Source organism: Bos indicus, chromosome 18 (genome assembly GCF_029378745.1).
Source record: "Bos indicus isolate NIAB-ARS_2022 breed Sahiwal x Tharparkar chromosome 18, NIAB-ARS_B.indTharparkar_mat_pri_1.0, whole genome shotgun sequence".
Classification (NCBI taxonomy): domain Eukaryota; kingdom Metazoa; phylum Chordata; class Mammalia; order Artiodactyla; family Bovidae; genus Bos; species Bos indicus.
The window spans coordinates 2,094,294-2,116,759 of record NC_091777.1 but is presented as its reverse complement, the minus strand read 5'-3'; the positions used below and the strand labels follow the sequence as shown (position 1 = coordinate 2,116,759).

Sequence of the window (22,466 nt, the reverse complement as noted above, 5' to 3'; positions counted from 1 at the left end):
CCCCTCTTTGCTTAGCCCAGCTCTCCGCCCCTCAGAGGAGGCGGCCAATTCTGCCTCCTACGTAGCTGTGTGATCCAGGTCAGACACCATGCAGAGAAAGCTGGTTTGCTTCACAGTGTTCCAAACAAAACCTGACCGTGGATGCCTTCCTCTGAGACAGGCCCCGACAGGCTCTGGGGCCCTCCCTCGTCCCGAGGCCCCACGGCCGCTCCGCTTCTCCCGGGCACGTCCTCTACGAGGCTCGGCGGCCCCCGAAGGCCCCTGGGCTCAACTCCTCCTGCCGTCCAACCGCCCCGTCCCTGCGCCAGCACTGGGCTGAGGACACCCTGCCTCTCTCCCGGCGCACCCTCATGTAAGCACGCACCCTTCCCGACCTCCGGTTCGCGAGATGACCCCGGTTTCTCAGCTGCGTCCCTCACTGGGCCTCACGGGCCTTAAAGCCACAGGCCCGGAGGGGAGCCTTGGAGGGGAGTCCTCTAGGACCGGCCTCAATCGCCTGAGGCTGGGTGGCAGGATGGTGAGCGAAGGATACAACTTCTGGATGAGGTCGTAGGCGTGCCGGTAGTTCTGGGTGAGGAAGCAGAGGGACACCGTGGTGACGGGGTTGTGGCACCAGGAGCGGTACAGGCAGCAGAACAGGTTCCGGCTCTCCTGCGGGGTGAGGGGGGGTGCGCTGTCAACAGAGCCCACCCGGGCCCCGCCCCCTGACCCCCGCCGCGGGCCACGCCCCCGAGCCGTGCCCCCTCCCCTGCCCCCACCGGGCCCCGCCCCTGACCCCCGCCGCGGGGGCCCTCAGCCGTGCCCCGCCCTCCCCCCCCCCCCACGCCGCGGGCGCCTCGCGGGGCACTAGGGGCCGGCTCGGCCTCGGGGCTGTTTGGCAGCCCAGCCGGAAGGAGCCGTCACAAAGGAAACGCTGACAGCTCCTCCTCAGACCCTGTCATTACTCTCGCGCACAGAGCCACGTGCTGTGGCTGCGAGGGCCTGCCGGCAGCGAGCCTGGCCTGGGCGCTGGCGCTCCCAACTCGGCAGATAACAGCAGTCACCCTCCCAGCCCTCCACGGCAGGGCCTAGGGGTCCGTGAGGGCGCTGGGTGCGGGCGGGGAGGAAGCCTGCTCAGGGCCCTGCCTCCTCTCCTGGGCAGCACCTTCCTGTCATCCTCAAAGCCACCTCTTCCTTCCTCTGCAGCTCACCTTGCACTTGAAACCACGCCTGGAGCTGAGCCCACCCTAGGGAGCGCCCCTGCCCTGAGGAACATCCTACAGGAGGGAGGCAGGGGTGTGGCCTGGCTCATTCCCAGAGGCCAGGCCCCAATGCCCCCAGGCACAGGCCTGGCCGTCCTGGAGACCCCAGAGATGGGCCAGTGCAGCGTCTGAGCTGGGAGGATGATGAGCACAGCCCAGATGGAAGCCCCAGAGCCGCCAGGCCAGCTATGACAGCCAACCCCAGGGACCCTCCACAGCTCAGTCTGAGTGAGGCCTTTGACCCACATCCCCCAGAGCGGTTTGGCAGAATGGTGAGCACCTCCCTGCTCTCTCTGACCAGCCCTGGTGGGTCCTCACTCAAAACTCCTGGGCCAGACAGCACCATGACACCCTGGCTGACACAGACATGTCCCTCTGAGGGAGAGGGGGGCCCAGGCTAAGGAGGAGGGTCAGGGGAGCAGTGACACCCGACCGTGGCAGGGTTGTATTCACAGGCCCGACCCTGACCAGCTGGCACAGCCCAGTAAGCACGATTCAACCAGGCCTGCAATGGGGGCTCAGAACCGAGCTGCTCTGTGTGCACAGGGCAGTGCCAGGTTGGGGTGGGGTGTCAGGGAGGGCACATGGACCCCGGAGCAGGGTCCCCAGTCTTCTGTGGGCAGAGCCCTTCATGGCGGGCTGCTCCAAGGAAACTCATGCCTGTGGCTAGCACTCACATACAGCCCACCCAAAGGGACCTGTATTTGACACTGGACCGGGAGGCCTCGGGTCACATCCTTGTCTCCTCCCCGCCAATCTCTGGGGACCGAGGGGCAGGCTGGCACGGCCGTGCCCCGTGCACACACGAACGACGCTGGCTGGAGCTTGCGGGTGAGGAGTACCGGGGTCTTTAGGTCCTTGAGCTGGTTTCGCAGCTGGAAGAGCTCAGTGGAGGTCAGCAGGATGGTGTTGAGGGTGTGGACCATGGTTGAGGCGAACGTGAGGTCCTCCTCCCGGAGCAAGATGTCCGCCATCGAGTGGAAGATGCTCTCCGCGTGCAACAGGAGGCAGAGCTGCCTGGGGGAGGGGCGAGGGGTGAGGGGGAAGATGCTCTCCATGTGCAGCAGGAGGCAGAGCCTTCTGGACCTGTGGCAGGACCCCCGGCTCCTGGGCCTCTGGGGGGCCCAAGGGGGCCACTCATAGTGGAGCTGGGTCCATGGCTCCCGGGCACTCCAGAGTCCCACAGGCTGTGTTTATCCCTCCACCCCAGGCCAGAATGTGAAATCCCAAGAAAGACAGCTTGGGGGATAAGGCTCGGGCTTTCTGGGAAGGAGTCTCCATTTTATAAAAGGGAAAACTGGGAACCCAGAGAACAGAGGAAGAAAGCAGTTTCCCCCGGGTCTCTGGACCAAGGTGATGTCAACAGTGACACCAGGTCTCAAGGACAGGGCTCGGGGAAGCCTATCGACCTCCCTGGTTTGCCAGCTGCCCACAGAAGCCTGGCCTTGCCGGGACAAGCAGGCCTTTCTGTCGGGAGTCTAGGAATCTCAAGGCCTCTGGAAGCGAGAAAAGCAAACCCAGGAGTTGGCAAAGGCTGGTAAGAAGGGTGGGGTGTGGCCCCTGAGCCCTGCCTGTTGGGGGCCGGTGCCAGCATGGCGCCCCCTTTCCTGTCTCTCATCCGGGGTCAGTGTCTGTTTGCCTGACTCCTGGTCTTTTCTCAGGCCTCAGGCTTGTGTGAACAGGGGTCTGAGGCCTCAAAGGTGCTGAACAAAATATGCCCCACTTGGAGCCAATGAGCCTCTAACATCTCTGCTTCTGGCTACTGAACATACACTAAACTCAGCATTATCAGGGTCTGGCTTCCTGCTTCCTTCCGAATACCAGCCACGCCCTGGGGCCAGACTGGAGAAGATTCTTCTCCACCCCTGGCTCCAGAAAAATCCCAGAGCATTTGGTAACAGAGAGGCCAAACCACGAAGCGTAAAGAGCAGGCAGGCTGTCTCCAGCCTAGGCCCAGCTGGAACCAGCAGGCTGGGGCCAGAAATCACCAAAGAAATGGAAACAAAGCTGTTGGGGGGATGAGCCAGAGGTGGGACGGGGAGGGCTCCGCCATAGTGGGGGCAGGTGGGGCGGGTGGAGGATGGGCCATGGCCCCGAGCCTAGTGCTCCTGATTCCTGACCAGCTGTGTGACCCAGTGTGTCTGTGGACAATTTCTCCACCTTCTAATTGGGGGTGACGTCTATCTGCACTGTTGGGGCGATTCGGGGGGCAGCTACCCAGACTCCTGACAGCCTGTGTGACGTGTGGTGCGTGGCGGACGGGACCCCTGGTCGGGTCCCGCGTTGGTACCACGGGTGGCCCTTTGGCAGAGCACTGACAGTGCTTCTGTCCCCTCGGGGCCCTCCCAGCCCGAGAAGGGCCCCTCTCCAGGGCCGTGGGAGAGAAGCAGGATAGGAGGGCAGGCCGGGAGGAAGGAATGCTTTCTGACAAATGGTCACAAGTGACCGTCGCCCGCAGCTGCCGCCGTCTCCATGACGGGGGCCGACAGCTGAGGCTGCTGCCAGGCAGCGCTCCCCAGGGACCACGGGCCCGGGGGGGGCCTGTGGCAGCCAGAGGATGGCCAGGGCAGGTGCAGAGAGACCGGTGAGGGGGTGGCGAGGAGCGGAGGCAGGCACCACGGCCTCCTGGCATCTCTAAGAAGCTGCGAGCACAAGGAGGCCTCAGAAGGTCAGGACAGCAGAGCACTGAGTACATCCGTGTCACCACCACACCCCCCTCCTTGGGGCTTTCGGTCGCCTTCGGCTCCCTTTCTGGCTGGCACCCTTGGTGGCCGTGTCTGGCCCCGCGGATGTCTTCAAAGCTGTTTCTAGGTGAGCGGCTCCCACACACGCCTCTCAAGCCCTGGTGGCCTCTGGATGGGCAGCGCTCGCCTGGTGGCTGCCCTGCCCGCTTGACCAACAGGCCCTTCAGGCTTGGCGGGGCCACAGCACACCTCTTAGTTTCCCCCTCGACTCAGGCCCCCAGCCTTCAGGGGACATCACTGCCCATGCAGCTGCTGCAGCCCAAACCATGGAGTCCTCCGTGACCCTCAGGGGCCCTCTCACCAGGGCTCTGCCTTCAGCGCACGCCTGCCTCCTGGCCCGTCTCAGCCATCCTGCCCGGGGCCACCGCTCAGCCCTCTCTTGCCTGCTCAATTCCAAGCCACCTTCTAATCAGACTCCCTGCTTCTTTTTCACCCTCTGTGCCACTACTGGGGTGCTTCTTAAAAAGTGCTAAATTATGGACCTCCCTGGTGCTGCAGTGAATAAGAATCTGCCTGCCGATGCAGGGGCACAGGTTCAATCCCCAGTCTGGGAAGATTCCACATGCTGCAGAACAGCTAGGCCCGTGCGCCACAACTACCAAAGCCAGCACGCTCTAGCGCCCTCAAGACACAAGTGCCCCTGGGTGGCAACTTCTGAAGTCTGTGCACCAAGAGTATGCTCCACAATAAGAGAAGCCATCGCTATGAGAAGCCTGCACACTGCAACTAGAGAGTAGCCCCGTTCTCTGCAACTAGAGACCTGCATGCAGCAATGGAGACCCAGCATGGCCAAAAATAAGGGGCCATTTCTCACAAAACCTGAGTTTGTGGTGTGACCCGCACAGGCGGCCCAGCCTCCCTGGCCTGGCCCCAGGCTCCCCCCGTGGGATCTGCTGAGCCGGCACCCCACGCACGCAGAGGGGCCTGGCCACACAGGCAGGGGAGGAGGGGCGGCTTCAGACCCAGGGACCAAGCTCCCTTCCCCACTCTGCCTCCTAGGAGCCCGTAGTGAGCGGGCCCGGCAGATGGCGGCCTCACAGGGCTGCTGCGTCATCACTTCTCCGTGGAGCCCCCGCCTGCTTGTGCTGCCTGCCGGGCCCTCAAGCAGAGCATCAATAATGAAACACAGCTTGCGAGCATTAAACATTTGCCCATATTTTTTAATACCCACATTAACGTGCTATTCATGTGAGACAATAGCTTGGAAAATACTTGGGGACAAGGCAGAGAGGTGGGGTGGGAGGGAGCCTGGGTGGGGTCTGGGAGGCCACAACCTGGAGGCCCCCTTAGGCCCGAGGAGAGCAGGGGTCCACCTGCACTTGCCCCGGGGCGGCCCGCACTTGCCCTGGGGCGGCCTGCAGCGCGCACTCTGCCCTCTCTCCTCCAGTCGCCCGCTGCGGCATGGACCACTGTCCCATGCTTCCAGGTCCGAGTTCCCGTGGGGGACCCTGTGTCACTCACAGGAGCTCTCAGGGGAGCACCCTACCTTCCGTCGGCTCTGAAACCCCTGGACACAAGAGGGACCACCACTTTCCCTAAAGCACAGAGAGGGGCGGCCTCAAAAGGCCAAGCCGGACGCTGGGCTGGGAAGGCTCAGGACCAGAGCTCGCCCCCGGGGCCACACCACGCTTGCCGGGCTAGTGTGAGCCTTCTCACTGTCCCCCAACCACAAACACCGGCCACGCACCTGCCAGACTCTGCCCCTGAACGGCCCCAGCCGTGGTGGGAGGTGCTGCCCTTGGTCCAGCCTGGAGCCCACCTACAGCCCCTGCTTCAGGTGACCATGGGCCAGAGTGGGCAGGAGGAAGACCTCAACCGGCCTGGCAGGGCCTGGAGAGGGCAGGTGGCGCCCTGAGGCCGCGGGTCCTCGCTCTGTCCTGGTGTGGGAAGATCCCACGCGCCGCTTCTTCTCCAGGGACCAGGGCCAAGCTGGGCAAGGCCACGCCCTGGTGTGGGGACCGAGACCCTCCCCTGCCGGGCCGTGTGCAGAGGACGTGAGAAGAGGCCCTGCTCTCCCGGGCTCATCCTGCGGGCCTGGGGGTGGTGCATGGGGCAGGGTGCCTGGGGGAGGCCGTCTTGATAGTGGGGGTGCTGAAGGAGGGGGCCCAGTCCTTTTGGGATAGAGGGGGCCCGGGGCAGGCATGGGCTGGCACAGAGGAGGGGGGCATGGACGGTGGGGACAGCTGGGGGCCAGGCCCATGTGGAGGGGCAGGGGACCAGAGTAGCTCTTGGCGGGCAGGGGCCCGAGCATGGGCACTTTTCCTGGGGAAGCATCCTGCTGCTTTTCCTGCTGGGAAATCTGAAGTCAGCCATGTGGCTCTGGGAGAAGACGGGAGACTTCTTCCCATGACCCCACTCCCCTATACCCTCCAAAAACAGGACCAGCGAAGTCACACTCCCCGACCCATGCTGTCAGCCAAGCCTTCCCAGGTCCCCGGGCTCCCTTCTGGTCTCCCTGGCGCCTGTCGCCAAGTCAGGGCATGTCGACGCCCCCGGCACCCAGCCCTGCCGGTTCTAACACCAAGCCTATTGCCCAGAGCTAGCTGGGAAGTGAAGTGAGCTCATCCTTTCTCGAGGGGCGCTGGGGGCGGCTGCCCGGCCCTCCCCTCCCTACTCCTTGCTCAGGCCTGGCTTTTTGTAGAAAAGCTGAAGCAGACAATATGTTTGATCCATGAAGAGAGGGTGCTTTGTTTGGGACCAGCTGGTGGGCACAACTCATCCCACTGGCGAGTCAGCCCGGTTACCGGTTGGGGGACGTGGAACTGGCATCAGGTGGATTCAAGAGAAGTTTAAGGGGAAATGGAGGCTGGAGGGCTTTCCCACTCTTGACCGTCTCGAGTCACTAGCTACCCCCACTAACGGTATGGCCACCAGCACCGGGCACCGAATAGCTGGCCTGGAGGGGAGACTCTGGACTCACCCCACTTGAGCAGAAGGGGACGCTGCTGCTGAGATGGGCATAATCGCGGGGGCTGCCTCCCGCTCCCCCAGCCTTCCCCAGTCACTACTAATACAGTCTGTTCCTGCTTCAACCCTCGTTCGCCTCCCTGCTCACTGCCCCACGACGAAGAGAGAACTCAAAACGAGCCTCAGCTGCCAGGTCCTGGGCCCAGCGGGTGGCCGCCACTCCCCAGGGCCCCTGCCTCCCGAGGAGTCAGGGGACCAGTCCTTCCCAGGCCCTCCAGACCTCGAGGAGTCGTGCTGTGTTAGTGCCACACGGGGGACAGGCGACGCCAGTGACTTCGTTCGGTGCCTCCTGCCTGGCTGGGCCCAACCAATGGTGTCCGATGCGGGCAGGTCTGTCCGCTGTGTCTGAGGCTGCCCTGAATGCTCGTGGGGGCATCCTCTGCGTCCTCCGCCAGTGCTGCCCGCCGGGTCCGTCACGCCTCCGTCTCCAGCCGGCCATCCAGCCCACCCGGCACCCCGTGAGGGGCTGGGCTGGGGGACCGCCCCCATGAGCTCGGCTCTTCAGGGGGTGGTGTGGCCTGTGGCGGGTGGGTGGGGGTGGGGTGGGGCGTTGGGTTGCGGGAGGTGAGCGGGCAGGCGTCCTGAGTCAGGCTCCCTGTGAGGCTGCACGTGGAGCCCACCTTGGAGGAGCACTCAGGGCTGGCCAGTGGGCTTCAGGCAGACTGTCTCCCCAGAGCACCCGCCTTCTCCCTCTAGCCTGGGTCCCCCTCTGATCTCCATCCCCAGCTGCTAGCACCCTGCACGGAGGGCCGGGTCCTCACTTCCTCTCCCTTTTGGCCCTAGGTCGTGTCCGTGGCCCCTCGGCCCCAAGGCCAACGAAACAGGCTTTTGCCAGGAGCCCCACAGCCGTAACTCTGAAGCGCGGCCTAATGTCGAGCACAGGGAACTCGGGGCCCAGAGTCATTCCCACAGGAAAGGGCCCTCCCGCCTGGTCCCTGCCCCTTGTTCCAACAGCTGGGATCCTTTAGGAATTTAAAGAGAAAGTGGCTCTCAGGTCGCTGAGACATTCAGATGGGGGAGGAGGCCATGGGCTCCCTTCTGAAGTTTAGAGAGCTCCCTGCCTCCTCCCCTACAGCCCCCGGCTTCTCTTCCCTTCCAGCTCTTTGCTTCCCAAGTATGAAAGTTGTAAATCTGTTTTATTTATTTCAATCAATCCTCAGCAGTGTGCCCCTCAGGGCAGAGGCAGCCATGGTAACCCTGCCAACTCATGCCTTAAAAATTCATCGTGTCTGATGCAGCCAATGTGTCTGATACACTGAGAAGTTTTTTTGGGGGGGTGTGTGGTGGGAGGAGAGGGTATGAGGACTTGTTTTTCTGGGTCTTGCTGGGAGTCGGTGCAGCAGAGGTGGAGAGAGGCAGATGGGGAGAGGCAGAGGGATGGGAAGGAAGGGGCTTTGGCCCACCCAGCTCGTTTGACCCTGTTCCAGAGGGTGTGGCAGGCTCTGGGGGCAGATGCCTGAATGGGGCTCATCCAGGGACCTTCTGAGAAGGCCTCCTTAGGGCAGGAGGGGCTGAGAAAACCAAGTGGTCTCCTGGAAGCGCCCAGGGCCTCTCTGGAAGCTCGGGGTTTGCTCCAGGGACCACAGAGAGAGGGGGCAGAGCGGGGAGAAGTCTGTTTGTCACTCAGTCATGTCCAACTCTTGCACACCCATGGACTGCAGCCTGCCAGGCTCCTCTGTCCATGGGATTCTCCAGGCAAGAATATTGGAGTGGGTTGCCATTTCCTTCTCCAGGGGATCTTCCCAACCCAGGAATCGAACCCAGGTCCCCTGCATTGCACGTAGATTTTTTACCAACTGAGCTATGAGGGAAGCCCGGGAGAGGTGACCCTATTCCCTCCTTCCTGCCCATCCCCAGGAGAGCAGCCAGTGCCACACGACCCACTGGCCTGTGTTTCCCATGTGCCGCAGCAGCCTGCTCAAGCCAGGCCCCCATGTGCTCTAAGCGCCTCTGGCCCCCCTGACAGGCCTGTGCCGCTGGGGGCAATGGGGAGATGGATACTTGTGGGCCAGAAGTTAACTGACAGGAGGGCAGGATGGCCTGGGTCACTTTGGTGTGGCATTCAGCTGGCACTGAGAACTGCGTGCTTGGGCAGCCAGGGAGTCAGGCGGGCTGTGAACCACATAGGGCTGACTTACAGACAACGTCCGAGTTTGTGTCCTAGAAAGGAGGCTGCACCTCGGTCCCACAGGGAGCTTGCCCTGAACATGGCTGGAGGCACGTCAGGTGGCAGGGGTGTGACCCCCTGCCGGAGGCTCTGGGGACACCACGGAAGGACAAGGAAGCCTCTGGGGGCTCTCTCTCCAGGCTCCAAGCCTCAAACCCTGGGAGGTGAAGCCCATGGCTTCAGAACATTTCATCTTTTGAGCCCTCCCGAGAAAAGAAAAGAAAGGGAAGGGCCGGCGTGGGAAATCCTGTGGTCTCCATGACAATCAACTGCAGCCAGCCCTTGAGAGGGGCCTGGGCTCTGCCTCTCCCATCACAGGGATTCCCTTCAAGCTGAGTCACGGCTTCCTCAGCGTTGGCCCCACAGGACAGACATCTGTGAGTGCTTTCTCCATATTAGGCCTGTCAGGTACCTAAAGCCCCTTTCACATGGGCCAGGAGTGGCTTTAGCCGTCCTCATCTGTGGAAAACGAGGGTGAGGGCCAGAGCCTTGCTGAGGTCCTATCTGGCCGGCCCTCCCTGGTGCCCGAGTGCTTCGCTGCTGCTTCGCCATTCACCTGGCTCACCCAGGGGCTCTGATGGGCTTTTTCTGGAAGATGGGATGGTTTTGCGGGAAGGCAGAGGGCACCTTGGCTACAGGTTCACTAGGCCTTCTGATGGACTGGAGCCTGGTTTTCTCCAGAACCTTCCTGTGGCAGTTTACCAGCAAACCAGCTCCTCCCACTGCACCCCACCCTTGAGCTGCCTCTGCAGGTGGTGGGCACCTAGCAGCCACACGGCCATCCCCGGCCCGCAGTGACCTCGCCCACACCGAGGCTGCTCTGCTGGGGTGGTGGCCCGTCTCCAAGGGGTGAGGCAGGAGGCAGAGCTGGGGAGCCCAGTGGGGGTGAGGAAGGAACTCATGGGGGTGACCCCACCAGCAGGGCCCAGACCAGCTGCTGCCTGAGGTCTGGGAGGAGCAGGGGTCTCAGTCCGACGACTCCCATGCTCTGAGTCCAGGCTGAGTTGCCGGGGAAACGACCCTGAGCCCTGCAGGCCTGGGGGTCCCACGGGTGGATTGTCAAGAGAATTGCATGGAATGGTCCTCCCCTCTGAAGCCCTGCAAGCTCCTGCCCTTGTCAGGGGGCTCCCTCTGGACACATGCAGCCTCCCGCTGAGGAGGGCCCCGCCTGGAAGAGGCTGCAGGCGCCTCAAGGTCAGCGCCCATCCAGCCTGGCATACTGCTTCCTGGCCCAGACCTGGCTGCCATCCACGCCCTGCCAGTGTCTAGCCAGGCTCACGGAGGCCCTCAGAGACCAAGCGCTCCAAGAAACTGAAACCCAGGGCTGGTCCAAGCTGCACTGCCGGGCCACGGTGCAGTCGAATCCCTGACCCAGAGTTCAAGTTTCCTTCCTTCGGACAGTCAACTGGGTGTCACCTGCAGGACAGACCTCTCCTCCTGGGCTAGGCCCTCTTTCCACCTGAGGGCTCCAGCTCCCTGTGACCAGAATGCCTAAGGCACACAGACCTCATGACACGTGCCCTTAATCGTCAGGGTCCCTTGAGGTGGAGGGGATAGGTAAGGGAAGGCGTCGCTGAATCGCTGACACTTTTCCCCTCAAACGGTGGGGGTGACCTTCCGAGCAGTGAGGCAGCAGGTAACAGAAGTGCCGGGAGTTGGGGGCCCGACGGCCTGCTCCATTGTCCCCAGGAATGGCTTTGGGCGCCCCCTGCCCCACCAGCCTTCCTGTTAGCAAGCTGCTCTGTTCACACTTTCCTCTACTCCATCCTGTTCTTCCCAAACTAGTCCTTCGCTCCAGGCTGAGGATCACTCCCTGTTGCTTGGTGAGGCGACCACAAGCACCTACGGACAGCGAGCGCCTCCTTTCCCCCTTAGTCACCCTGGGCCGGGACACAGAGGCCTGAGTGTCCCCCCACGCTGCCCCTCTCAACGCCGCCACCAGACTTGGGCCCAGCAGCCTGGTGCCCACATGGTCACCCCACCCAGGCCAGAATGTCCCCCTCCTTAAATTCTTCACTCGAACGGGCTGCCCTCATGGTGTGGGTCCCAGGCAACCACAGTGATCCACTGGTATCTCACATTCCCATGTGATCCTCTAAGGATGTGCCTTGAAGGGTTCCCATCTTCTGTGGCGGCAGCCTCAGTGCCCGGCCCGTGGGCGCCATACGTACCTCATGTCTCAGTGTCCTGGCCCAGCCAGAAGGTCACACAGTGACCCTCCAGAACCAGGAGGCCCTCCACGTCAGCAACAGCCCCTTACTGAGAGACCCCTGAACCCGGCTGCACACTGGAGTCACCCAAAGACTGTCCGGGACTCCAGGAGTAGGTGACGCGTATTCCCGGTTAGGACTGAGAACCGCCGCCCTGAACTGCTGCCAGCCTGGCGATGCTGCTCTCCGTGGGTAGTTGTTTCACGGCCCCGGCAAAGGGCTGCAGAGCCTGGGCCTGGCTCCGACCACTCTCCTTTTCCGACTGCTTTGGCTGCTCTCCTTCTCCAACCGCTCCCCACCCATCCAGGGCCTGCGTCCTAGCTTCCCCTGACTTTCTGCTTTGTCCCCGCCTTAGGGTCCCAGGTCCTATGTGCACAGCCCTGACTTGCTCCATTGGAAGGGTGCAAGGGAGCTAAGCCCTCTGGCCTGGACAGAGTGGCCACCCTGCCCTCAGTCCCAGCCTGGCAGCCCCGGGGATGGGGTGGGGGAAGCACAGCGCTCCCCTGGGTCCCAGCCTCAGAGGCCCCGGGGGGTGGGGAAGCACAGCGCTCCCCTGGGTCCCAGCCTCAGAGGCCCCAGGGGGGAAGCACAGTGCTCCTCTTCCCCGCATGCACCTCCCCCGCCTTCCTGGCCACATCTGGCTTCCACAGGAGAGAACCTTCTCCAAGGAGCTAGAACCATTAGTGCCTTTCTGGCCTTCCAATCGTTCGTCTGGGAGTTTTACGGAATTTTACGATCTGAGATCATTTTCTGTAGCTCTTCACAAGTGCCCACTTAAAGGGCACTGAGATAAACGTCAGAACAGACTGGGAAGTGAAACGCTAATACCCACTGCTGGTAACAAAGAGCAAATATCAGAGCAGCCTTGGGGCTTGAGTCTCTTGGACAATGTGAAGAGATCAGAGTGAAAGGGCTGGGAGGATGGCAGGGTCACAGCCGAAGGGATGGGACAAAGAGAGCGTGGAGGGGACTGCTTCAGTTCTCTGTGGCCAAATGCAAAGGGGGTTTCTCTTCCCCCCTCCACCCGCTGTCAGGAGGCTGCAAAAATTTCTTTTGTGATCAGTCATTTTCAGGGAAATTTAAGATGCATGAAATAGGCTTTTCATCCGAATGTCCCTTTCCAGCCTAGGAGATCTTTATGGGATTAAGCACATGAGAATGAGAAAGGGCTCCAGACAGGACGGTGTCCTGCAGGTGCCTGAGGAGTCCCAGGTCTCGGTTACAGAAGAGACAGCCCCCTGCCTTCCCCCGCAGAGTGTGTCAGCCAAGGGGTCTGCTGGGGAACCCCCAGCACCCCCTCACAACTGCCCACAGTCCACGGTCTGGGCGATGGAGTTCAACCCCGAAATGGCAGCCTTGATCAGGGAGAGGTGACCCTGAGCCGGCCCGCTGCGGCCTGAAGAAGAGAGGGCAGCGTCCCGACGAGTTCGGGATCTGGATGGATTCGCTTGTCAAACGACGGCTGATGTGTCAATGAACACAGGGCAAGCGGCAGAATGACTCTGAGTCTGGAACCCTCTGCCAGAAAACCACAACTTTCACCACAGCCAAACAGAATCACACGTTTGTAAACACAAAGACAAGTTTTGGGAGGAGGTACATGAAACGGAAAGCAGAGGCTACTTGTGGGGGAGGAAGGGGTGGGGAGGGTCTCTCACATTTCACACTATTCTCCTGGGTTATTTCCTTTTTTATCTTACATGGGTTAAAATGTCTTTTAAAACAATCCGGAAATCACTTAGAAACCTAAACGTTTGGGGATCTTGTGGACCCCCTCGTGGAGATCTCGGAGGCGGAGCAGTGAGGTTTAACAATGGAAACCAGCACAGCACAGATGAGAGGATCAACAGCCGGGAAATGGTATTTTTAGCCACGGTGGCTCTTGGCTTCAAAGGCGTAGGTTTCATATAAAACCAGGCAAACCTCCTACAGAGTCTGCCTGTTTGCAAGGAGTGATTAGCATAATACTCCTCACATGAGAAGACGCCTGGCTCCACTCTGAGGCAGGAGTGCCTACTACGGGGTGGCTTCTCCTGAAATAGAGTCTGAGCAGAAGAGCAAAGTCTTATTAACGGAGACGAAGGCCCGGCCTCCCACCAATGCTGGAAAGCCGCCTCCACCCCAGGGCCTGGGGCTGGTGGGTGAGATGCAGCCAGGTCAGGGGAGATCTGAGACTGCAGCCTCGCATGGGAGCCTCCCTCCTGTGCGGCTACTTAAGTCACGTGTGCCTTGTGTAAGCACCTTCCGGTTTCAAGAATGGAAGGTCTGGGGACCGCCTTTCTAGATGCCCCTTCCAAGGGGGAGGCCAGAGCCAGGTCAGGGCTGCGGAAGGCGGCGGGGCTGAGGAGACAGCCAGCAGGGGCCGGGGCCCAGGGCGCTCACGCCTGTCCAGGCCCATCCATCCTGCTTCCCTCTCTGGCCTCTCCTCCCCGAGCCGGGCTCTCCACTCTGCGGCCACTATGCTTGGCCTGTAGGCACATCTTTGATGGCTGTCTTTCCTCTCCTAGGAGCGCCCCCGCTGGCTCAGGAAGACTAAGCATGTAAAGGGATGCCTGAATGTTTCTCCAAACACCACAAAAATGAAACAGAAGCTGTGACCTTCCCAGGATCTGGGCTGGGGATGGGTATCATCGGGCAGCTGCCCTATCCCAGCAGGCCTGGCACCCCATCCTGGGGGGAGTGTGCCCTCGGACCGCGTGATGGGGCTGCGGCAGAACGTGGCAGTGCTGCTGCTACCGCAGGCACCGCTGGCAGGAGACAGGGCAGAGGACCGCAGGGGAGGGGATGGGGGCACAGTCCTTTCTCCCTCCTGCTCCCCGCAGGGTCTTCCTGCAGAGGGTCAGGGGACCGGGAAATACTCACAGGCGGGGTGCACAGCTGAAGACCTGAGAAAGCAATTACCATGCTACTTGGGGGTGCCAGGAGAAGCAGAAGGAACTGGACTGGGGTGGTGGCTCAGGCTTGAAGGGTAGGAAGGAAGTGAGGTAATCCCAGGAACCTGCCAACTGTTCAGGCCAGGGGCTACCGGCAGAGAGGGGCGGGAGGCCCCTCAGGAGTGGACTTGAAGGAGGCAGGCCAGTCTGTCAGGAAGGGGATCAGCTCCCGTAGGAGACAGGGAGAGGCTGACTCCTCTCTGGGGACAGATAAGGCAAGCTGGCTGAGCTCACAGACACCTGGGACTAGCTGCCTGACAGAGCCGCACGCGTCACGGCAGGGACGTCTGGGCATCAAGAAGGTCTGAGACTCAGTTCAAGTTATTTGCTCACACTGCCGGCCCCAGGACCACTGAACCTTCCAGAACGATGTAATGGCCATGTCCCTTGTAAAGCAAGCTTCCTGAGCCGCTCCTTAACCACCCTCTGGTGTCTGAGGAGGCCAACGGTGCAGCTGGAGATGGACAGTGAGCGTTCCCATCACCGCGAGCCCTGGGCCCCACTTCCCTGCCATTCACGGAAGCGTGGGGAACGGGGCTCTGGGAACTCAGGCAGTCCCCCGGCTCGGTGCCACCCACCCCAGCGTGGCCATGTGTCGGGGTGTCTCTCAGCACTTGCGCATGCCCGCAGCAGGTGCAGAGGGCCTTCTGAGCCTGCCCGGGGCCCCATGGGGGCCCACGCTCTGGCCCTGGGCTTCTGAGCACACTTTTCCTACACAGCACCTTCTCCTACCACCTCCCCGCCATCGAGTGCCTTATTTTCCATGGCTCAGGGACTCTGCCTCTCTTTCCAGAAACTTCCCTGGACCCCTCCCTCTGTGCTGGGCACCCCCCCACCATGTGCTCCCACAGAGCATCACTGCTGCTCAAGTTTGGGGCCCCCCGGGAAGGCACTGGGACCCCATCTCTGAGGCCTGCTCGGTGATGAGTGGAGGCTGGCACAGCAGCAGCAGCCCCTCCGGAGTGGGGCGGGGAGCTGAGGACTCTGATCCACGCTCACGGGGGGCGGGAGGGGATGCGAGCGCTTGCTCTCGGCAGTCCATTCAGAGATGAGGACTCTTGCCTGGCCTGACAGCTGTGGCCTAATTTCCAGGGCTCTACCCGGCTCCTTAATTTTACCCACTTGGTATTTTCATTCCTGAAGCGCTGGGGGATGGAGAGGGAGTGGGGTGGGGGAGGCATGGAGAGCGGAAGGGCTGAGCGCCTGGGGCCAGCGGACTCGGGCACGGCGGCGGGGGGTGGGGGTGGGGGCCCAGTTCAGGGTGGGAAGCAGGGGGTGAGGAGGGCCAAAGCGGTGGCTTTTTTTTTTTAATTTTCAAAAGGAAAAACAACAACAACAAAAAGCCAGCTCCCAAATCCTACCCCCCAAATCCTACCCCCTGATTTTCCTCAGTAAGCGTTTTCAACAAGGTCACAAATGCACTGGCTCTATAGATTCTTGGCTCCAAACCACATTTCAGGCAGCCTTTAAAAGCTAGTTCTTGGCGTAGCTTCAGCTGAGCCTGAGGAGAGGGAAAACTAGGGCACTTTTATGCTCCGAGAAAACATAAGATCCAGGTCGCAGCTTCTTGGCTCTGCTGGAGCTGCCGGGCACCACCTCCCTGCAGGCTCAGACCTGTGGGCCCCATCGAGCCTGCCGTTTCCTCCAGAGCAGGAGCCACGGCACCGGGGCTCATATTTCTTAGTCACTCGTCTGCTGTGTCACTGGACTGCCACCTGGGTGAAGGCAGGAGCGTGTGCCCAGGGCTGGCTCGGGGCCTAGTACGCTGAGGTCGCCCCAGGACCAGCCCCAGAAGAAGGCGTGCACCTGTGACCCTGCCGCCGCCTGGGTGAGCCTGTGCTCCTCCCTGCCTGTCCCACAACGCTCCTGCCACCACGACCCGAGGGTGCCCCCCGTGGACCACGGGGGCTGGGTCTGTAGCGGCCTAGCCCGGGCGTGGCGCAGGGCAGAGCCCGAGTCCCCTCCTGTGTGAGAGGCCTTGGTTGGCCCTCAAGGCCCCTCCTGGGTGCCAAACTGAGCCCAAAGCCCAAACTGAGGTGCCCCTCGTCCCCTGAGTCATGGCCTGGGGCCACCACGCTGGGGCCTAGGTGGGGAGACAGAATGAGCGGCCTTGCTGGGGGCAGGGCTGGGTCTGAGTCAGTGACACAGCAGCACACAGCAGACAAGGCCTAGCCCCTGGCACGGTGCAGCGCTGCAAATGGGAACCACAGAAAAGGGATCAGACCATCTGGAGGCCCGACTCCTCAGGTGCCGCCCCCCGCCCACCTGCCCCCCATGGTGGTCTCCGGGAAGGTCAAAGGGACACAGACGGCTCCCCACCCGCCACAGCTGGGCAATTAGGCTGCAGGCAGAGGGGAGGGGGTCCCTTCTTCCACCGCCGCCCTGGAGGGCCCTCGGTGTCGCCTGCTTCATACACCTTTCCAGGAAGCACTGAGGCTGACCACAGAGTGGACGCCAGCTGGGTCTCCTGTCCACAGCCTGGGGTTCTGGTTCCAGAACCAATTTTCCATAAGCAGCAGCCCCTCTTCCCCGTGGGAGTGGGGCACAGGCCCAGGTCCTGAGACCCCAGCCCGGCATGGGGCTGATGGGGAGGAGAGACCTGGGCCTGAGGAGGCCCAGGGGGGCTCCTGCTTCGGGCTTGCCAGTCCGTGTCCCGACTGCAACCGAGTCCCAACGGGCAGGGCGTGGGGGTGGGGACGGAGGAGGGGAGGCCGCCGGGGGGCAAGTCTTAGCCTTAGTCTGCTCAGCAGCTTTCTTGCCTACGCTTCTCTAGAAGACAAGAGACAGCGACAGTCAGCCACAGAGCGCCTGCCTTCCAGGAGCCGAGCCCAAGGGAGCAGCCGCGGATGGCACTGGAGGAGCCAGGGGCTGGGAACGGGGGAGCGGGAGTGCCAGGCCCCCAGCCCCGGCTCCCTGATGGACATGCAGAGAGGGAGGGAGCTTCATCGCAAGGATCCTCACTGCCACCACCAGAACCTCCCGCACAATCACCAGGTACAAGACACTCCCCGGAGCACTGTCTTGTGGGGACACTTAACCTCCCGGGAACTGGCAGGAGACCATGGCGGCTACTATCTCCACTTTCGCACAGGAGAATGATGCTCAGCTGAGCGGCTGCAGGCCCTTTCCTCTGGAGAGCATTCCATTCCGCTCCGCCCCACCCAGGGGCCCATGACCCTGCAGGGCACAGCCAGCACATGGAGTGAGACACAGGGGCCACCTCCCTGCCAACAAGCGAGGCCAAAGCAGAGAGGCTGACCGCAGACAGGCTGAGAGGAGAGATGGCACCACAAGGAGACGCCAAGTCCCCGGGCCTTGCAGCCCACACCTCGGTCTGACTCTAAGGGCCAGGCAAGGCCCCTTGTTGTATTGGTGACTGTGACCCCAAGACTGCTGACAACTGTAGTTATATCTAAGTGGCTCTAACCCAGAAGCCCTGGGGTTCAGCTGACGGGGGGGATGGAAAGAAGGTGGCCTCCGAGACCCTGTCCAGCGCGGAGCTCTAATGCCTCTGGGCTTTAGGCGGATTGTACTCGGAGTCCAGCGCGCTGGGAATGCTTACCAGACACAGGCAGCTCCATGGTTGGTTCTCACGAGCTCCTAATCCCCTGAGAAAAGCACCACAAACCGTAAAAAATGCTGAGAAGCAAAACGTGTCACCTGAACTACATTAGAAATAAAGAACTTCTGTTCATCAGAGACACTTTTAAGGGGGCGATAAGGCAAACTGCAAAGCAGGAGATAATTACAGTACACACGCTGGAGAGACTTGAATTCAGAACGTATAAAGAATTTCCACAGATCAGTAAGAAACTCACCAGAAACCCAACGGGGAAATGATTTAAACAGGCTCATTGCAAAAGAGGATATCCAGAAGGCAAAAAAGCGATGAGAAGTTCTTTAGCTTCATGGTCTTCAGGGAAATGAAAATGAAAAGCACAAGGTGAGGGGAGTCTCCTGGTGGTCCACGGGTTAGGACTCTGCGCGTCCAGCGACGGGACCACTGCATTCAAGCCCTGGTTGGGGAACTAAGAGGCTGCAAGCCAGGCAGTATGGCCAAAGCCAAACAAACGAAAGCCCACCTGGGGATACCACCACAAGCCCATCAAAACGGCTGAAAGCAAAGTGATGATCCAAGTGCTGGTGAGGACATGAGCAACAAAAGTGCTCACACATCCTGGATATAAGCGGAGACTGGTGCGGCTAGGACAGTTCTCTGTCAGAGCTAAACACGTGTATGGCCCTGCTCCGGCAAACCCCAGGCGCTGTCTAAGAAAAACGTGCACACGTGCCCACCAGAAGACACGGGAAGGGACGCCCAAGGCAGCATTATCCACAGCAGTGCCAAAGAAGACAGCCCAGATGCCCAGCTGCCCACGGCAGCAGGATGGGCAGGTGAGCCTCTGCTCTCACACAGGGGGGACGAGACAGACATGTGAACTGCTGCTATGTGGACACAGTGACTCTCACAAACACGCGGTGGGCCAAAAAAAAAGCTTATAAAAGAGCACAGATTGTATGATTCTGTTTATATATAGCTCAAAAAATCAGGTTAACAACAACAAAAAACCCTCCAAAAACAAAAACAAAAAAATCAGGTACACGAATGTACAGTTAGAAGTCAGGTCAGTGCCTACTTGGGGGAGGAAGAGTAGGGAGGAGACGTGAGAGGGACCTCTGGGTGCTAGAAACGCTCTGCTTCTTGATTTCATCACTCATTACCTGGATACAGGGACCCGGCGAAAACTAGCCAAGCTGTAGGACACTTACGATTCACATACCTTTATATGGTATGGTGTTATTTAATGAAAAATTTACATTAAAAAAAAAGGATTCGTGGAAATTGAGCCACAGAGGGAGGAGAGGCTGCCACGGTGGCCTGACCAGGAGGAGACGGACGTGCGGCACAGAAGCCAAACGTGTCATCGTCACGTGGTGAAGAAAAGAGGGCTTTGCCAGAGAGACAGCAAAATGGCAGAGAAAACAAGGCAGAACCGGGGACACAGGAGGCTCCGAGTCTGCCGATGACAAGGCTGCGGGTGCAGACGGGAGCTCCGTTATCTGGCTAGAGTGGCAGCTCTCTGGGAGAATGAAACGAGGAGGCTCAGACGGCCCCACGTTCAGGGAAGGTGGTCACGGGCGAGAGCAGGAGCTGGGGCGTTGGACCGTGACTGCAGCCCCGATGGGCGTGCGGCCAGTGGAGATGGACAAACTTCACGCCCAGGAAAGCAGCGTCGGAAGGGAAAGAGTCACAGGCATGGCTGGAGACAGATGCTTGACAGAGGGCTGGAGAAAAACGAGATGCCTCAGGACTGCACTTGAAATCTGTCTCAGCTCAGCTTCAAAGAGAGAGAGAGAGGCCAATGTAGGTGATGTGAGCAACTGTGATAAACCAGAGGAAAAACAAACGAGCTGGGAGGAGACAGGGGTTGAGACTTGTTCTTCTGAGCAAGAATCAAAACGGAGATTTAGACCAAGAAAGACAGTCAGTCCCTGTCCGAGAGCCAGGCAGTTCCTGTGAGATGATGTCATCTAAATACAGACCGGAAACAGGCCAGCGTGGCGGGCAGGCAGGAGTCTGGAGGCCCGGGGCCTGAGGGAGACGGGGAGGGACTTGCAGACTCATCCTCGGTCCCCTTCCGAGTGGGGACAGGCAGAGGCTGACAGCCGGGAGAGGGTGGCGAGGGGGTGGCCACAGAAGGGTTCCCTGTGGGTCAGCGATGCCTGGAGAGGCCCCATCCAGCCAGGCTGAGGAAAAGCAAGTCCAGGCTGGACGCTGGGCGGTTTTCCCCCACAGCCTCCAGCACCCAGAAGACAGCTAAGGCCCTGGGCTCCGGGCTCCACGGTGGGTGCACAGCGCCCCTGGAGGTGCCCTGAGACACGGGTGAGGGGCAGGCGCAGGGGCTCCTGGGCCACAGGGAGACTCGAGGGTGAGGGCAAAGGCCCAGCGCCCACGCTCTCCTGGGAGCCAAGCTGCCCGCTTGTAAGGAGACTCCCACTGTCCGCCCAGGACCCCATGAGCGTGCAGCTGGGCTTACAAAGCCCCCTCCCCGCGTGCTGCGCTCTGTCACGTGGGCGGGTGCCTGCCGTCTGAGCCTGCATTTGGCGCCAAGACTCCCCCAGGCCAGGGCCCTTCCGACGCATCTGCTCAGAGACGGGAGCTCTCCTTCCACGTGGAAGGGGCAGCTGGTCTGACGCCTTTTCCAAACAGCACGTGATGGAAACCCTTCAGCGTGTTTTACTGAACTTGAGTATGAGTGTGTGTATGTGATCTCTGTGGTCACCTGCTAGAAGAATATGCTTGTGGGGAGAGGGCAGGACCACAGAGGCGCCTCCCAGAGCAGCCTACTCTAGGAAAGCCAAGGTGAAAAGGTGCAGAGGCAGAGATTCCCAAGAGCTGGGCACAGTGCGCCACCGGACACTGGCCTCTGCAGCTGCTGTTCCTGGAGCTTCAGAGCACACTTAGCCCGAGGACTCCCACTCGTCTCTCCCGGCGCAGGTGCAGCCCTCCTCCAGGGAGCCGGAGGATGAAAGTGACCTCTGGGGGCCAATTCCAAACCTGCTGATATTCTGTTCAGTTGCTACACTGTGATCCCCGGCAGCTACTTTCTAATTAACCGAGCTGTCTGGCTTCCCAAGGTCAAAGCTTTGCTAGTTTCCTGGCGTCCTGAGGTAAGGTATAAACAGATCCAGAGACAACTACAGGTTCCACAACCTCTCAAGCTTCAGAGGGAAATTCACTATCTAGTTCCCAGCTTTTGGCTACAGTGCAGGGAGCTGACGCTTCTCAGGTGTGTGGACTACAAAGCAAGCACTTTTAACTGGAGGCTGGGATGGCCCAGCAGGTGCCGCCACCCATATGATGAGTCTCTGGAGGCCTTTTAAGGCATCCCACGCGGTGGGCACGAGGTGGCTCCAGAGTCCTTCCCCTCCACAGGCGCTCCTGGATGTGGGGCAAACCGCTGGCTCCATGGATCACATGGCCTCCCTCTGCTAAGTCCACCCGTTACCTCTAACCTCCCAGCAGCCCTGCTCAAAGCCTCCTTCGATCCCCTGCTTCCACCAGCAGCCCCCTCAAGGATCCAGGAGGACCCTCGGAATGTGGGGCCACTTCCCTCTAGAACTCCCCAGACTCCCAGAGCACACTGCACAGGGTTCTCTCTGGCCAGCACATCCTCTCCTCCCCCACACTCCTGGCTGCACCTAATTAATCCCAGCCTGACCCAGCAAGGCCCATCGCATGTGATTTCCATACTCCAGAAGAAAAGATGTCACTTCTTGCAGGGAACTCCAGTGTGCACGAGAGTGGGTTCTACATGGAGGACAGCATGCGGACTGCCTAGGGGAGGCCCTGGGTCGCAGATGGTTCTGCGAGGTGCTGGATGCTGGCATTTTGTCAAGGACGAGAGAGCAGTGGAAATGGACTGGGCTGGGCTCTCTGCGTTTTTGCCCCTTCCAGGGACGTCTTTTCACCCGCGGGCAGGGCTTTCTTGCAGGCAATCTCTGGCATGTCGGCTTGGGCCACCCTGCATTCACAAGCCCTCAGCGTCGTTCCGCTTAGGAGATGAAAGTCAGGAGCTGGCTGTGCAAAGCAGCTTCTGCCACACACTCCCTGTGCTGTCCTGCGTCTCATCTCACAGACGCACCCTGGCCCCTGGAGAGGAGTGATGGGGGAAGGCTCCAGAAGGTTCCCACAGGCAGCTGGGCAGGCTGACTGAACGCTGACAGAGAGAAGAGCTGCTCCTGAGAGGGATGGAGCGATCCCCTGAAGAAAGCCCCCAGCCCCGCTCAGTGTCCCGTCCCCTTCCCCTCGGCGGAGGACCCATCAACATGGACGACTGACGGAAGACCCCAATCCTCCTGCAGCCCGGGGAGGAGCCTCGGGACCTGTTTCTGCACACAAACTCAGGGGCGCATGTGTCTGTCACAGCAGTTTGTTTTTACTGTGAGCAAATGACGTGATCCGTTAAAGGGGCGCGAGGGAGAGCTGAGCTGGGCCTCCCAGCAGCTTCCCTGCAGGCTGGGGGCCGTGGGAAAAGCTGCTTTCCGCACCGCTCTGTGAACAGGGTCTGGCCAGGTCCCGCGATTCATCTTTCATTCACACCAGCACAATGGGCTCTGGGGGCCAACCAATGACCCCGGCAGGTAAGGTGTCACGCAGAAAGGGACAGGGAAACAGGGTGCCACTGATGCTGAGCAAACTC

General features: G+C 60.7%; 1 protein-coding gene across 1 annotated transcript in view; it reads right to left on the bottom strand.

Moving 5' to 3' along the window:
* The window catches only part of VAC14 (VAC14 component of PIKFYVE complex), a 76,403-nt gene that overhangs the window by 7,283 nt on the left and 46,654 nt on the right, over positions 1-22,466 (bottom strand). The window contains exons 15-16 of the mRNA XM_019979588.2: positions 2,084-2,258; positions 533-651 (exon numbers count right to left, since the gene is read on the bottom strand). Of these exons, the coding sequence (XP_019835147.2) occupies positions 533-651; positions 2,084-2,258 (294 nt within the window). The remainder of the gene's footprint in view (positions 1-532; positions 652-2,083; positions 2,259-22,466) is intronic.